Source organism: Balaenoptera acutorostrata, chromosome 8 (assembly GCF_949987535.1).
Source record: "Balaenoptera acutorostrata chromosome 8, mBalAcu1.1, whole genome shotgun sequence".
NCBI classification, from domain to species: domain Eukaryota; kingdom Metazoa; phylum Chordata; class Mammalia; order Artiodactyla; family Balaenopteridae; genus Balaenoptera; species Balaenoptera acutorostrata.
Window position 1 is genome coordinate 62,999,401 of NC_080071.1, and position 16,650 is coordinate 63,016,050.

General features: G+C 39.2%; 1 protein-coding gene across 5 annotated transcripts in view; it reads right to left on the reverse strand.

Moving 5' to 3' along the window:
- The window catches only part of PARD3B (par-3 family cell polarity regulator beta), a 1,043,271-nt gene that overhangs the window by 453,033 nt on the left and 573,588 nt on the right, over positions 1-16,650 (reverse strand). For 4 of the 5 annotated variants that reach the window (XM_057551600.1, XM_057551598.1, XM_007190580.2 and 1 more), the window contains exons 11-12: positions 13,523-13,708; positions 218-388 (exon numbers count right to left, since the gene is read on the reverse strand). In XM_057551600.1, coding sequence (XP_057407583.1) covers positions 218-388; positions 13,523-13,708 — 357 coding nt within the window. The remainder of the gene's footprint in view (positions 1-217; positions 389-13,522; positions 13,709-16,650) is intronic. The other variant, XM_057551599.1, reaches the window with a different exon arrangement.

Consider the following 16,650-nt stretch of genomic DNA (forward strand, 5'->3'; position numbering starts at 1 on the left):
AAATTACTTAATTTATATGCACATTTTTACACCTTCTAGTTATACCTAAAATATACAACCACCAATTTGCCACATAAACCCATCAGAGCACTTCTAGGGCATATTTTTTTCCAATTTCAGAATCAGTATGAGCCTAGCTACCATACTAGTGGTGGAGGTGTGAATATTCTGGTGGCCATTTGGGCAATTTGCAGAGGGAAATAAAAATTTGCATCACCTCCAGTGGTCTCCCTGTCCTCCTCAGAATCACCAGCTGGATCATCCCTCGTATGTTTCCTTCCATGGACATTGATCGCCTAAGTGTTTCCATAGCTTCGTGGTTGGACTTTCCCAGAAGAGATTCCCCATTAACTGCAATCAGCTGGTCATTCACCTGCAGACGACCATCCTAGGGTGGAGGTAAGAAAAACAGTGTTAAATAGAGAAAAGCATGGTGATGACATAAGACTGTTTCAGGGAAAAGTTCAAGTTTAAAATGAAAAACGAAAAAAAAAAAATAGCTATTAGAAATAATTTATTTTCCATGGCAGAAAAAGGTTCTGGAGTTTATCAAATAGTCACAAATACTAACAATAATGAATTGTGTGAAAGTGATTTTTAGAAATCTTAGAGTTCCAAACTGCAATAATTTAGACATTTGTATAATGTCTCTTACCTAAATCTTTGGCAAGTATGCTAGCCTAGCCTGATTCTGACATTCGCTCTGGCAGGGACCATATTGCTGACTTAAGGAAAGGGGGTTTGCAAGCAAAAGAAAGTGGTCATATCGCTTGCATTTTCAGGCACAGAGAGACATCATGCTTAAACGTTGCGAGCTTGAGAGCAGTAATGTATCTCCTAGATATCATTGCTAGCTCTATTGGATAGTGCTGAGAAAAAAAAAAATTTCTCCTGTAATTTTCTCTAACACAACTAAAAAGTTGCTGGTCTGCAAAAGAACGCAGAGGTGTGTAACGCAGGACCAATTTGCTATGATGTCTTCCGGCAGAAACGCTTGACAAAGGGGACTGTCAAGCCTTTTGTGAGGAGGCTCTGACTGATAGCACTTTCACCCAGCACCTTCAGGAAGGAATACCACATGCCACAGAGCGCTCGGAACCTGGGCAGGTGGATAGGCAGCCCAGATGCTAGTCTAAAGCACCTCTAGGCACTAGTCATCTTCAGCCAGAAGTCTCCCACAAGCTGGAGTCTATAGCAGCAGCTAAACAAACCGAGATGCCAGCTCCGCCTACAAAAGAACTGGTGGGGATCACAGTACATGTCCCCAACAGGCAGCCTAGGAGAAAAGATGCTTAAATATTGACAGCCTGATTAGGGATGTGCGTTATACCTGCTACACACCAGGGTAGAAAGTTCTTGCTGTGAGGCACAGATGCAATTTTAGGAAGGTCGTGATGCTAGTGCCACTGCTAATAAATTTAACAGAAATGACAGTAGGCTTGTATCACAGTTTTTCCACGAATTATCTCTAGTTCTCACAGAACTCAAGAAGTTGAGTAGATTAATGCTTTTATTCACATTTTACAAATAAGGAAACTGAGGCAGGAAAGTGATGTAAGTTGCCCTAGGTCACAAAATAGAGGCAGAGAGAAACTGACTTAAGTTCAGGTTTCATGAACCTTGGCTCTTTTCAGTTTCTCTACTAGGGCTCCCTTTGTTCTTCGTCTCTAGACTACAGTTGTGCCACACTAAAACAGGCAGAGGGAAGTATTAAAGTTTCTGCAGTTAGAAGTATCTGGGATCCATGTTCAAATTAACAGAATGAAATGTAAAAGAAAAACAAAACAGAACTTCCCTAAGAAATGAGAAAACCAGACATACAATGAACAAGAGGAGCAACAGTACAGCTTTGGGAGAGAAATCCTGTGGACAAGTTGATGAACTTTGACTAATGCGGCAGCAGATGGTCAGAGGAAGTTCCTCTGCTGACAGCTGGGAAAAGGGGGGGAGTGGTGAGAGCTGTTCTGGAGCGCTAATGCCCTCGTGGAGATGCACTGCACGCGCCTCCTGCTGCAGAGGGTGTTGGCCCATAGATCGTGGAGGCCGCCCAAAGGCGCACACGCCCTCCCGATGAGAAAAGTTGAGATGGCGAGGCCATGGGATGGATCGATCGAGAAAGGGGTAAAATCGAGCTGTAAAACGTCTGAGCGCACTGCCTCAACAGAGCCTAATGTCCTCTGCCTTCCTCTTGTTTTCCCACTCCACTTAACCTTCCCTCTAATTTGGAGCAAATCTGGAAATGAGATTTACAGGAAAGGCCAAACGAGAAAGAAATCGCTTCATTTCTGTTATCTCATGTTGAGTGAGGCACATAAAGGATAAGATTAAGGCTACATGAAATGGGGTAAAACAAAAACAACCTTAGTGGCTGTGGCAAGTGAAGTGAGACACTTTACTCCAGAAATTATTCTGTTCTATTATGGCATTTAATGGAAGGAGGACTACTGGGCTGAATCTTTTGCGGGCAGTTGGGAGGGTCACTAAAAAGTTTTTTTTAGGAGGACTGGAAACAGATGTGTGGTTTTTAAAGCCGAGGAGGAAGCAGAAGAGTTGGATCAGGATCCCAGCCCTGTTAACAGGAAATGAGGTCGAGTGCTGGATCTGTAGACGCTTCGTCTTGGCAGGACATCTCATCCGCTATGACAGGAAGAGGAAAGATAAAGATTGAAACTTAATGGGTACTCTAGAATTGAGGGAATGAAATCAGAGTGAGATCCACCTGGTAACCTCCCGTGAACTTTCTCTGTGAAGTATGGGGCGAGGTCTGAGTGAAGAGGTAAAGAAGAGATAAGGAGATGGAAGAAAAACATTTTTTGTAAGATAATCTCTTACCAGCAAGTATGAAGCACAGACTTTTATTTTCAGCTACATTCCGAGTCTCAAGCATGCGGAACTACATTAAAGTAGAACATGTTTGCGTATCCACGTCCAAAACAAAAAGGCAGGTCAGGTCACCCCAGGGCAGCTGGGATTTCTTTTTTTTTTTTTTTTATGAAGACATTCACATTCATCACAAGCATCACTGGAGAGTTGCTGGTGTGATAAAAATCCACATACTCTCCTTTTTAGGCTTGGCTGGTCTGTTGCTATTGGTTTTTGCTTTTCCTTTATAAGATAAAGGATGGGTAATTTCATTACTGGTGATGCCAGTAAGTACCACATTGTCCTAACATGTAGACTATAATCACAGAATTCAGAGCTGGAAGGCTCCTTAGAGATCATCTTGTCCAACCTCTTCCGTTTATAAATAATGTGACACCCAAAGAGGATGAGAAACCATTTATTGAACTCCTCTTCTTAAGAGAAGGCACTTCCACAATCTATGTGGAAGAACTTGATCAGCTAGTTAAGATCAGAGCTGGATCAGAATAGCCCAAGTTCTGACTTCTCAGCACTCCCTATTCACTACCCATTCTGTGTTCTACGAAGATGACAATGAGAAGTCCCTAAAGGGATCTTGCTTCAAGGAAAAAGACTTAGAAATCCACCAGATATCTCCTGGAAGAGAACCTTACATGAAAGCCAGAGTCAGACGATAGAAGATGGGGAGACAGGAGACTGGGCTGGGGGATGGCAGAGCAAGGAAGCAAACTGGAAGTGGCAGGGGCGGAGGGGGTAGGGCAGGGACTGTTTATCTATCTAGCTATATATACATACATGTGTATCCAGGTCTAGTCTTGATCTAAAATTACGTTGATTCAATGAAGAGGTCATTACTCAAAACTCATCAAAGATTCCTCAAAATTGTGCATGTCTATTCTGCTTTGGAATGATTTTTACCAAGAAAAGTCATTTTTTATGGTTTTATATTTTTCTGTGAATACCATGTTTAAGTAAGTACTTAGGCATGAGAATGGTAACTCTCCTCAACTGATTTTACATGAGTGAATTCAACTATCCAGGATGTTACCCAGGAATTCTAGGATATTTATTTCATCATAATCTGGATCATTCTTGCATTTGTTGAATGAAAAGAAAATGCCCTTTCTGCTATGGACTGAGTGTTTGTGTTTTCCTCAAATTCATATGTTGAAATCCTAACCCCCAACATGATGGTATTAGGAGGCGGGGTATTTGGAAGGTAATTAGTGCCCTTATAAAAGAGGTCTGAGAGAGATCTCTTGTCCCCTCTGCCATATGGGGTTACAGCAAGAAGAAGACAGCTGTCTATCAACCACGTCTCACCAGGCACTGAATCTGCAGCACCTTGATCTTGGACTTCAAACTCAAGGACTGTGAGGGGTAAATTTCTGCTGTTAAAAAACTACCCAGTTTATGGAATTCTCTTTCAGCAGCCCAAAAAAAGACACTTTCTTTCTCACTTTATGGCCATCAGACCACAGTTGTGGCCAAAAAGACCACAACTACACTCCTTACCTTTGGCAACCCCCATAACCAACTCTATCCAACCTCACGCTAAGACGGAGTAACGGAGGTTCCCAAAGAGGAAGAAAAACAAGAAAAAGAGGAAGGAGAACAGACTAAAGATAGAAAATAACTTCCTCCACATTAGGGCACATTAGGATGAATAAAAACTGGTATGAGATCTAGGTCTTCTCCATGTCCTGGGATGACTTCAAGTCTCATCAGCCCTAACCTGGTTCTAATGCAGGAGGAAGAATGGACCAGGAGACAAGATCTTTGAGTGTTATATCCCCGTTTACTGAACACCAAATACAGGCCAGTCCTTGTGCAAATATTTTGCGTATGTTCTCATTTCTCAAAACCTCCCTGGGATACAATCATCACCCTCCACTAAGAGAGGTAAAAATGGAGGCTCAGAGAAATGAAGTGACTGTCAAAGAATACTGTCACAGCCAGGTCTACCTGTCTGAGTCAGATATGTACCCATCATGCTATGTTGCTTCTAAAATCAGAGTTCTAGAGATGATTAAAGGTGCTACAATGAATATAATTATTTAATGAGTTTCTCCTCTGCGCAGTTATTGTGCTAAACCCTTTCTACGCACTAGACAATTTAATCCTTACAGCAACGCTATACACTGGGGACTACCGCTCCCCTTTATAAAAGAAGAAACCAAGGGTCAAGCAAGTTAAGTGCATTGTTACAAGTCACATGTCTAAAAGCAAATTTGAAGTAGGTCTGGGTCACTCTGAAGTCCATGTTTTCAACCACTTTGCTAGTGATTCTTGACCTTTATGGGCTCTTCTTAGACTCCTTTGAAAATCTAATAAAAGCTACAGATTCTCACCTCTTACAAATAACTATTTACATGATAGTTTCTCCACAGCTGCACATCTGGACCAGGTAATTCTTTGTAATGGGGAGCAGTCACGTACCTTACAGGATGCTTCATGTGCCCACTGAAGCATATCCATGATTTCCGGGGGTCCAGTGACCTCACGGTTCAGCCCCTGCTGTGCCTCTGTCACGATTACTGGTGACAGTGCAAGGCTTAATCCACCTCTTCTGGCCAATTTTTCGTAGGTCCCTTTACCTCTAAAGTTCTAATGAACACAGAGGGAAGAGAAGAAAGCCATGGCAAAGAACGAGCCTCTGCAAAACATGAGTCAAGCGTGAGGGAGTGGGCTGGCTAACCCACGGGTAGCTGGCTGGGGCCCAAGGCCAGTCCATATTTGGCCAGGGTGTTGAGAGGATTAATCATGACCAGATGTTGGTTCCTGCCTCTGCCTGTTTCTAATGGGGCCCTTGGTGAAGCCTTCGGGGACATCAGCACCCAAATTCTAAACCCTGACTTCAGACTTCAGGCAGCGTTTCCCGGGGGTGGGGTGGAACTCCAGGCAGCATGGCACCTGACTGAAAGAAAGGATTTTCCTGAACAAATACTTCTCAAGGTCCTAAAACCACTCCATGACAACATCTGCTTACTGTATTTTTGGAAAAAAAAATCCAACCTAGAAAGAGCCTTGCATTCCAGATTGAAATCATTTAGCTTCATTTTCAAACAACAGCAATGAAAGTCAAAAGAATAAATCAAGACTTTAAAGTATACTTTTTAGGGCTTCCCTGGTGGCGCAGTGGTTGAGAATCTGCCTGCCAATGCAGGGGACACGGGTTTGAGCCCTGGTCTGGGAAGATCCCACATGCCGCGGAGCAGCTGGGCCCGTGAGCCACAACTACTGAGCCTGCGCGTCTGGAGCCTGTGCTCCGCAACAAGAGAGGCCGCGATAGTGAGAGGCCCGCGCACCGCGATGAAGAGTGGGCCCCGCTCGCCGCAACTAGAGAAAGCCCTCGCACAGAAACGAAGACCCAACACAGCCAAAAATAATAAAAAATAAATAAATTCATAAACGCTTGACATATTTTAAAAAAATAAATAAATAAAGTATACTTTTTAAAACAAAGAAAGGAATAAAGAAAGCTGGTAAGACTAGAAGCATGTAAGTTCTTGTCTCGAAGGGCATCTGCCCACATTAGTCAATGTTTTACTACCGCTGTCCTAACACAATTTCAACCAATATGAATGGCACTAGTCTTCACAAATGAGCTCTATTTTCCAGACACGATAAATTGCACTCTGATGTACACACCGCGGTGACGTGGCCCACACTCTTCCTTCTCACCAAAACGCCCTTTGCGTTCCTGCTCACCTGTTGAACATCTATCCTTCAAAGCAAGGCTCAGCGACTGCCTTCCATTCAGTTTTCTTCACAGGCAGAATTAATTGCTCCATTTCGATACCCATGATACTCTTAGATTTGTCTACCATAGTTCTTATCATATTCGAATCGTTTCTGTATTTATTATGCTACCAGCTTCCTGTATTATGGAATGAGTCTTTTTAAATTTTCTGTCTCCAGTGTATTATATATTGTATAACTTGCTGTAGCTGTAGATGTTCAGCAAGTGCTTGCTAAATTGAATCACTTGAAACATCTTTCATTCAGGTGCTTTGGACCTGGTGTAAGTTTCATCTGCAATGGACAAATTCTGTAACTTACAAACTGTAACTGTAAGAGATTCCTGATCCCAGGCTGGCTTGGAGATGCTGGCACATGCTCAGAGAAACTTTATAATTCTAAAAGTGAAGCTTGATTACTTTCTGTGTACGAGCTCAATATCCCCTTGTTCAGCTATTGTAAAATTTTAAATGTATCTAATTCAGTTATTAAGAGCCTCACTCCATTTGATGTAGCACATCAGTGAAGTCCCAGCGATGCACCATTTATTCAGCATCTGTGGTATATGAAACCTTAATTAAAGATAACTGAAGAGTACTTTTTAGAGCATCAAAATATACATAATCCAAACCATTCTGATATAATGTATTATAATTCTTTCCTTTTAAAAGATCTTCTGGAAACATATGGGACATAAATAAACATACTGCAACTTACAGCCTTCACTATCGTCATTAGTGAATTTTACAATTTCCTCAGCAAGAAGTTTCAGAAGCACTGACTTAGAGTCATCACAAATATTCTTTGGCCTGCTTTGCAGCAATAGCACTCTGTGCTTGTTTTACACTTTTTCTATTTCCTGTCCTTTCAGTTTTCTCTCCATCCCTTCTTATCTTCTTCCTGATTTTCTGCTTTTAGTTTACTCTGGCTTAGAAAACTGGATAACAAAAAGCTTATTAAGGTGTATGTGTTATATGAATCAAGAAGATCCTGCATGAATGCCTAACTAGATTAGAATCTCAGAGGCCTTTTCAATTTAATGAAAGGATCTTATTTATTCACTTTAAAAACAAACAAACAAACAAACAAAACTGTGCTCTTGTTTGTGCTAAGATTGCTAAACGTCTGGTCTCTAAGAAGACGGACCCAGCTTTTCAGGTAAGAGGTACTATTTTCAAAGTATCATGATCATGTTATATCAGCTTTTGTAGATAACAATTTAGTTTTTGATTAGGTCTACCAAGTCTTATATTTTTTCAAGCCTCCTGAGGCAGTCATGGAGTTCAAAGTACACATCAAAATGACACAGAGTTTTAAAATTTTATCCAGCATGATATAAATTTATTTCTTAGTTGCATTTCCATATATAAGATAAAAATATGAAAGTGCTAAAAATTGGCAAGAAAAAGCAATGATTGATGCTGGTATTATGGGATTTTGAAAGTAATGTTCTCTTATATCTCTTTAAAATTTATTGCAGAAAACCCATAAATGATAAGCCTGATTATATTAATTAACATATACTAACATTTTTGGTTTTTTTCTAAAAAGGAAATTGGTTTAAAATATTTGGCATAACATAGTTGATAATTCTTTTTTCATGTTTAAGTTAGAGATTTTTTTTTTAAGGCAAAATTATTATATAATAATAATTATATATATAATATATATATAATTGTGATATATATAGTGATGGTGAATATAGTGATGGTGATGGTGAATTTTTCCAGGCAGAGTTCCTGTTTTTAGTTGTTCATAAAATATCACATTTTTGTGGTTAGGATGAAATGTTAGAGTTTGGCTTCTAACAGTTGAGGATTTGCAATAAAGCTGTTTACACACCCAGACTTACGGTCCTTTTGTAAGAGGTAAAAAGCTGGAAGACATGACTATAGGTAATGATCTTTATAGCTCTCCACCAGTAGAAAACACTATCAATTTTAAGAAAAATGGATAGTTGAAGAAATCATTTAACATTTGTGTTCCTTAAAATGCTGTCCTTTTTACCTTCCTTTGAATTCATTAATTATAGATCCACCACATGATTTACAGATACCAGGAGAAATGGAGGTGGAAATTACTCCCGCTAGGAACTCCTACTGAACTCCTGTTAAGTAGCTTGGAGGCTGTTAAATGTTCCATAATATGAAGAGACACGGAAATTCAGCATCAAGCACCGTGTTCCCAGAAATTCTAGGACTGTGCATATTCTCTCCAAAAATTCATACTTTTAGTCATTTTAAAATAGGGGGATTGCTTGTACCATTCAATTTTTTTTAACCTATTACTAAATGGCATAGATCATGCAACTCTGCATCTCTCAGAGGTTGTATTCCAAATTTCCTAAGCACACAAGAATCAAATTACTTAAATTACATCTATTTTATATTCTGAGTGCATGCATTTGCAATTAGCTATGTCAGGCATTTTTCTTTCATTTAATTTCATCATCATCAAGTAGTATTTATTAAGTACAAACCTAGCTAATTAATTTTCTAGAGAATAAAAGGTATTCTTAAATTCATTCTCTCTATTTAAGAGCCCTTAAATAATCTACCTGACATATGACATTTTTTCCCATAGCAAAAACTGCCTTTAAATTTTAATTTTTACATTATTGTTTCAAGGTTTCAATAGAACACATTACACTTCCAAAGTAAGTATATTCAAATTAAAAAACATCATTCAGAATTAGTACAACAGGCTCCATGGAATTTTTATTCTTACTATAAAGGGTGTTAGTGTTCTACCTTAATTTTAAAAAAATATCACCATTCTAGTTATATATTTTCTAAAAGTTATTCATTTTTAAGGTAGAAAAAGAAGAAAAATAAGCAGTTTAAGTTAGTATTGTCAATAGACATAAAAATGCATTTTCTCTAAAAAACATTCAGTTAATAGAGTATGTCAAAAGCAAAGGAAGAGAAAGCCATTGATCCCAGAATTCAAAATGTTTAGCACATGAGGATGAAATTATGTGAGGTCTTCAAACTGATCGTCTAGACTTTATGTGTGCTTCCTTGGAAAAAGAAAAAGCTCATTTTTATGTAGATTTTGGGAAAGGAGAATATTTTTCTCAAGTTATTATTTTTCTAACTGCACAAAGACAATATTCCATTTCATTTATCAGTAACAACAACAACATATTCACTTTAAATTCCAATTACAAAAATGAAATTTTAGAAAAGCATCCTCATGAAATCCTAATTTCATTCCACTCATAGTTCTCAGTTCATGAGAAAGTTAACATATATAGTTGCATCTAGTATAATTTGGTTCTGGAAGCAATTACACTACACATTCAGGGGCAAATGCCCAGGAAGAATGACAGAAACTAAAATGGAACCATGAGCATTTAAGGCATGTTATTGTTTAAGCAAATCAGCATCAATACTCTAATCCACATTTGGCTGTTATGCTCAGTGGTCACTTTCGCTGTACATTGAAAAGCACAGCTCAAAGGGATGCTTCAGAGGGGTCTACAAAGGACTCCATAGGCTACAGCAGCCTGAAATGGCAATTGCTGTGACCTGCCAGTAGCAGGGAAGGGTGTCTGGGCTTTACTTCTTGACATGCAGACTGGAATTTAAATATTAGGATGAGATTAAGCATTTGAATAATTCTGAATAGAGTAAAAATACTGTTACTTTGCCCTTAGAGTGGGTGAGGGATTCACTTCCAAGAGGGAATTCTAGGGTAGCTAGATGCTCTTATTTTCAAATAGAGATTTATATCTTTATTAGAAATGACTCAAATAAGAGATGGAATGATAGAAAGCAGCAGCCAGAGAGGTAAGGCCGGGGGTGGGGGCTGGGGGGGGGGAAGGAGGCCCTTAATTATAGTCACAGTCATCCCGGGGTTTTACATCTGGCAAGAAGTAGCCCGTCTTTGTTTACACCAATGGAAGTCCCCAGGAGAATAGAGCACACAGAAGCCACAGGAAGAATTTGGTCATACTTTTCAAAGTAGTTTAGTTTCCAAAAATCCACCTTCCCTAAAGGGGAAAACACCTTGAGAACCAATTAGTGGTAGGAAGAGCCAGGAGAAAAAGAGTGTGCCCTGGCAGGAAGATTATTTTGTTGATTTCAGGTAAAAACCTCGGGCCAGATGCTAAAGTGGATGTTCCCCATGCTTATCTCCCCTCTGCCCCAGGGACAGTGCAGTCTGTTACATTTGTATCTTCTGAACAAGGACAGGAACAAAGTCTCAAAACAATTTTTGTAAAACCTAATCTTCCATCACAGAACAGGTGGCAATTTTCTGAGGAGTAACAGTGGATTATTGGAACAGCAGAAGGAGAAGAGAAAAATACTTTTCTTTCTCCTGGCTAATCAGATTTCTTGCGAGCAAAGCTTAGGTCTCTACCCTCTACACTGCAGAAAGTAAACAAGAAAAATGGATACTAAACATTCACAATAAGGCTAAATTCATGATTGATGCCTCTTACTATTTAAGATCAACTATAAATATGCTGTCCAGTAGTTTTTAATGGTGTGATTGTCTGACTCAGCAGACAGTGTCAGGAAAGAAATTTACATAAATGCAAAGTGAAATCTTTCTGCAAGAAACAGGACTGTTAGAAACTGCTTAGGTAAGGAGATGCTTACTTACACAAACATGGATATACGTATTAATCCTGCTCTCCAATATCGCTTGAGCTTAAGTTATTGTCCATAAAAAAGCTAAGATGTTTGCTTTTAATTTCCAAAAATTCATTTCAGTTTCAACTTTACTTGGAATAAATTCTGTAAATAGAGCTGTCATTAGGAATAAGAAGAATAATGTCAAGTTGGTATCCACAAACATGACCAAGACTCATCCTTAAACATAGCACTTGTTTAGATGGCTTGGCTCAGGATGATAAGCATGATATAAGACAACTCCAGGACAACAGCCCCTGATCTCTGGAAATATGAACAGATGAGATGAAAGAGCTTTTGTCACAGGACAGCATAGCACAGGCTCCAAAGTCAGACTGCCCGGGTTCAAATCTTATTTTAAGCAATTCCTGGCTTTGTGACCATAGGAGAGGCACTAATCATTGAAATCTGCAATTTTCCCCAATGAGATGGCATGATTATAATGCAGTGTGAATGTGAAGAATAAAATTAGAGAATCCACCTAAAATACTTATTATACGGCCCAGCATATATTAAGCACAAAACAGAATGAATGTTACCTGACGTTGTTGTTGCTATTATTACTATCATTTCCCATCTGCTCCTGGTTCTGCATTTCTGAGCCTGATTGGAGAGTTTGATAGATTGGATGATTGGCCCCAATTCTCCACCCTTCTCTGTACCCAAATGTTTGTCATAGACTCACCATGGGTAGACTGTTTCCCTATTCCTTACATTGACCTTGGATTCAGTCATATGACTTGCTTTGGCCACTGGTATGTGTGAGGAGTGACAGCATGCCAGTTTGGAACCCAGAGCTAAAGAGGCTTCATGGCTCTCTGACATCAGCTAGCCTGGTAGTCCAAGGTGTAGTTAAAATATGTGAAGCACGCTCAGACCTGTAGATCTACAGTGCGATAGAGACATACCAGCCTGAATCAAAGCCCTTCTAGTTGCCCTGCAGGGCCATGAGGGAAGTAAAGGCTTACAGATGTATGTTACTGAAATGCTGTCATTACTTATTATGCAACAGAAGCTAACTCATCCAAGGAGTGCATTAAAGAGTTATCTATCCCCAACGCATTTCTTCTTTCCCAAAGAAAAAGATATTAGCTCAGAGTCTAGGTCTGAAGCAAAAGTGGAATGATTAAGTGTGAGGAGACAAATCCTTCAATAAAGCCAGGATCCTAGGACCAGGGGGGCCACCTGTAAACTCTCACTATGCCTTCGTGGCTTTTGAGTGGGAGAAGGCACACATTATTAATATCAAAATGATTTTAAAATGGCTAACATTTATTCAACGTTTATAGGTACGGTGCTAGGCATTTTATATCTATTGTCTTTTTTTGTCCTCACAAGAGCACCAGGAGGCAGGCACTACTAATTTTACTAATTTTACACATGAGGAAACTCAAGCACACTGAGGACAAGTAAGTTGCCTACATTCACCCACGGTGAGAGTAGTGAAGGCAGGATTCGAGCTCAGGAAGCCTCACTGCATGGCATGAGACAATGATGATGGTGAGGACAGCTGACGATAAGCACAAACGTGTTTTCCCCCCTCTCTGTAATCACTTCACTGCTTTAATCACATTGTGTACATTACTTTATTCAATCCTTAGAACCCTATACATTAGGTATTATTATTAATGGTGCGCTACTTGGAGCACATGGTGGTAGAGTTGCATGTGAACTCAGGCAAATCTAGTTAACCATTATATTATGGCAATAGCTATGATCATGTTGCCCGCTCCTGTATGAAAGGGCAGAATCACGTTCTTCTCTTTTTATCTGGAAATTTATAAGCTTCTCTAAGTTCAAAGGCAAATATGCATTCCCAGCATCATGGATTTTCCAGTGTATAAACTGTGATAAATGACTTTTAATTTGACCTACAGTCTCTCCGACTCCACTGAACTTTCATTCTTGCAAGCACAAGAAGTATAGTTTCTTATTTGTTGCTTGGATGTTGACTTGTTTTTAGTTTTGCTTTTCTGATTGCGTATTTTTAGGTTCAACCTTGTTAGGTTACAAACTCAGAAGAATCCTAACAGTAATAAAAAATAATGTAAAAGAGAATATTAATCACGGTGAGTTTTAAGAACTATCAATAGGACATGACCACTTAAAGTATGAAACCAAACTGTCACCCAGATCTGTTCACACATACATTTCCTGCATCTGGCAGGAAAGCCTCAGAGGTCTCAAGCCTTCAGACACTTTCTCCATCCAGTCCCCAAGCACAACGACGACATCTCTAAATATCTTCTCATTGATGTGCAAACATCACCCCTACCTACCTTAAAAGCAGCGCCTCCGTGGATGATGGATTTGATAAAAATCCCCAAGTCTGTTCCAGTTTCTCGAGATTTGTTCCCCTTCAAGCTCACCCCAAGACCAGCAGAACCAGAATCATTCAGGGGGATCTCGAAGGTGAGTTGCTCAGTTGTTTCCAGGGAGAGTGCATAGCAGTCACGTTCTCCTTTCTGTTGGAAGTGCACATGAAAGGAGTAAAGGAGGAGAAAGCAGATGAATATTTATACACTCAGATGGCCAAACACAGATGCAACCGGCAACATGGGATGACTGGACCTCTAATAGCTGTAATTCTGCTCCGGGTGGGCAAAGGCTGGTCTTCTCTCTCTGCAGGGGCCACCATCACATTGATGGAGTGGAAGGGAGAGGTTCCTGGGAATGATATTTGGTGATGGTCAACAGGGAGGATTCCTTGGCAAGGCTCTCCTACCATTTGAAACATTCGAAAAGTATTTGAAAATTCAGCAGGATGTTCTCAATAATTAAAGAGACTGGATGTTACTTAGGGAATCTTAGGTACCAGAAGAGACCTTAGAGATAATGTGATCTCAACACCTTCATTTTACAGATGAAGAAACAAGAGCTCAGTGCAGAAACGTTCTAAAATTTGGGGGAATATTTGGCTTCTATAATTTAAAACGTATCAGTAACCGTGGAAGCAAGGCTATTGATAAAGACTGTCAATAGGATACCGAACGCTGAAAAAATAAACTGTTCATTTTAAAGTTAGAGATGTGATTTTTTAACAGATATCACTGAATTAAACTTCACTTTGTCAAAACTCATGCCTTAAGCTTGCTCCTTTGGATAGTATAACTCACTGTCAATTGGTTTTTGAACCTAAACAAAAATGATAATGCACAACAAATATTCATGTCATCTTTGACAAATGACACTTAGCCATAAGCTTAGCTGTTCTAAAAAAATAACGGAGTATGGTAGCAAAAGGCATAATTAGGGTTCAGGGCTCCAGGGAGAAGCATGCGGTTAATCATATCTGGTCCCTAGTGTTTTCAAATATACAGAAGTGGGGATAGAAAAGTGCTGATAAAGTGTATAGGTGCCCCTCCTGCATCCCTCCCGAGCTTGCAGAAATGTGAAACTCTGCCCCAGTGTTTAACTGAAAAATTTGAAAATGAGATAGCCCTGGAAACCACCAACTCATTCCAGGTCGGTAGTTCCTTTTGCTCTATAATAATGTCTAGAGACTCTCATCTTAAGGTCACTTTGAGGGACACTTATGTAAAATTATGTATTTTCAAAATCATCGTGAATGTCTGAATGTCAGTCACAAAATAACAACTATAAAATCAGAAGTAGCAAAGAACCCACAATTAAAACAGGATTAAGAGGTCTGATCATAGCTACATCCACTGACGTGGCATCTTCGACTCCTCCCAAAGCAGAGAAAGCCCATGTCTAGCCTTAGAGAAATAGTTCCTTCATTTAATTTCACTGTAAATGAAGTTAGCTGTAAAGATTTTGACAAGGGGTAGTTTCAAAGAAATTAAACTTTATTGTTTAATTTAATAAATCTATTACAGGTTAGCTCTTTTAACTAACTCATTATATTACTACCTAAGAAACAAATCCCATTATTTGATACAAAGCAGCTCAGGCTTTCTTTAACCTCAGCACAGGTGACATTTGGGGCCTGATAATTCCTCATGGGGGCTGTCCTATGCATTGAAAGATATTGAGCAGAATCCCTGGCTACTACCCACTAGATGCCAGTAGTATCTCCTTTCCCAGTTGTGACAACCAAAACTGCCTCTAGACATTGCCAAATGTCCCCAGGGGTCAAAAAATCACCTTTAGGTGAACACCACTACCCTGAACCAACAATTGTCAAATGCAGTCAAGTTCAAGGCAACCAGGGTCTAGAGAGGCAATGGGGACCACAGTGAGTGCTGCCTGATGATATGTTCCTAAGTACCAGGAAGGGGTGGCAGTAAAAGTCCCTGCAATCAACTGGGTCTCATGCTCAGAGGCTCATGACAGACCACTGAGATGGTCAGAATGAACTCCTAAGGAAGTCTGCTATGTATTGTATTATCTATGTCTCTGGTTATATGGCAGCTAATTTTTCAGAGGCAGAAATGCAAACTTTGTGGGATGAACAGAGTATGAAAAATGAAAAATACCGAAATACTGGTGTGTGTGTGTATATGTATGTATATATATACACATATATATATATAATGCTGCTTTTTACTTATATTAGAACACAGAAGAAAGATGCAGTCTACCAAGTGGTGTTTGCTAAGTTAGTTACGCATATATATCTATACATATATTATATATATGCTGTTTTTGTACTTTTTTATTAAGAATCACAGAATTATATAAAACAGTGGTGAAACAGACTTTTAATCATGTGAGAATATGACAGTATTAGGCATAAAAGCTTATGTATACAGTACATTTCAATATGTAACATATACTCTATACTCATATTCAGACACCTACTCATCTGCCTATTACCTGCCTGCCTTCCACCCCCATCCCATCTATCTGCAGAGGAAAAAACTTGGTTATCTACTGCCACTGCAATATGGACTGTTATTTTCTTCTTTATAATTTGTTTTCCAACACCTCTCAATTATAAAACAATAAATGTTTTTAAAAGGAATTTATGAAGATATAAGAACCATTTGCTATATTATTGCACTGACAAGTAGAGAGATGGTAAACACATCTCTATAATGACACACATGTACGCATTTACACACACACGCACATAGATATACAGATATGTCTAATATCATCAATACTAGATATAATATTTATACATCCTACAGTAGTATTTATACTATACATATTTTTTAACACTACACACAATACATAATATGTATATATGTTCTATAAATATAGGTGTACGTGTGTGTATACTAACTCCTCTTAGAGTCACCAATGACCTTCATGTTGGTAAATTCGATGGTCAATCCTCAGCTTTCATCTTACTTGGTCTACAGTAGCATGAGACCCAAATTATCAAGCCCTACTTCCTGAAACACTTTCTTCTCTTGGTTCCAGGACACCACTTTTCAGCGTTCATCTCCTACTTCACTGTCTACTCCTTTTCCAATCCCTTTTGCAGACTCTTCCTAAT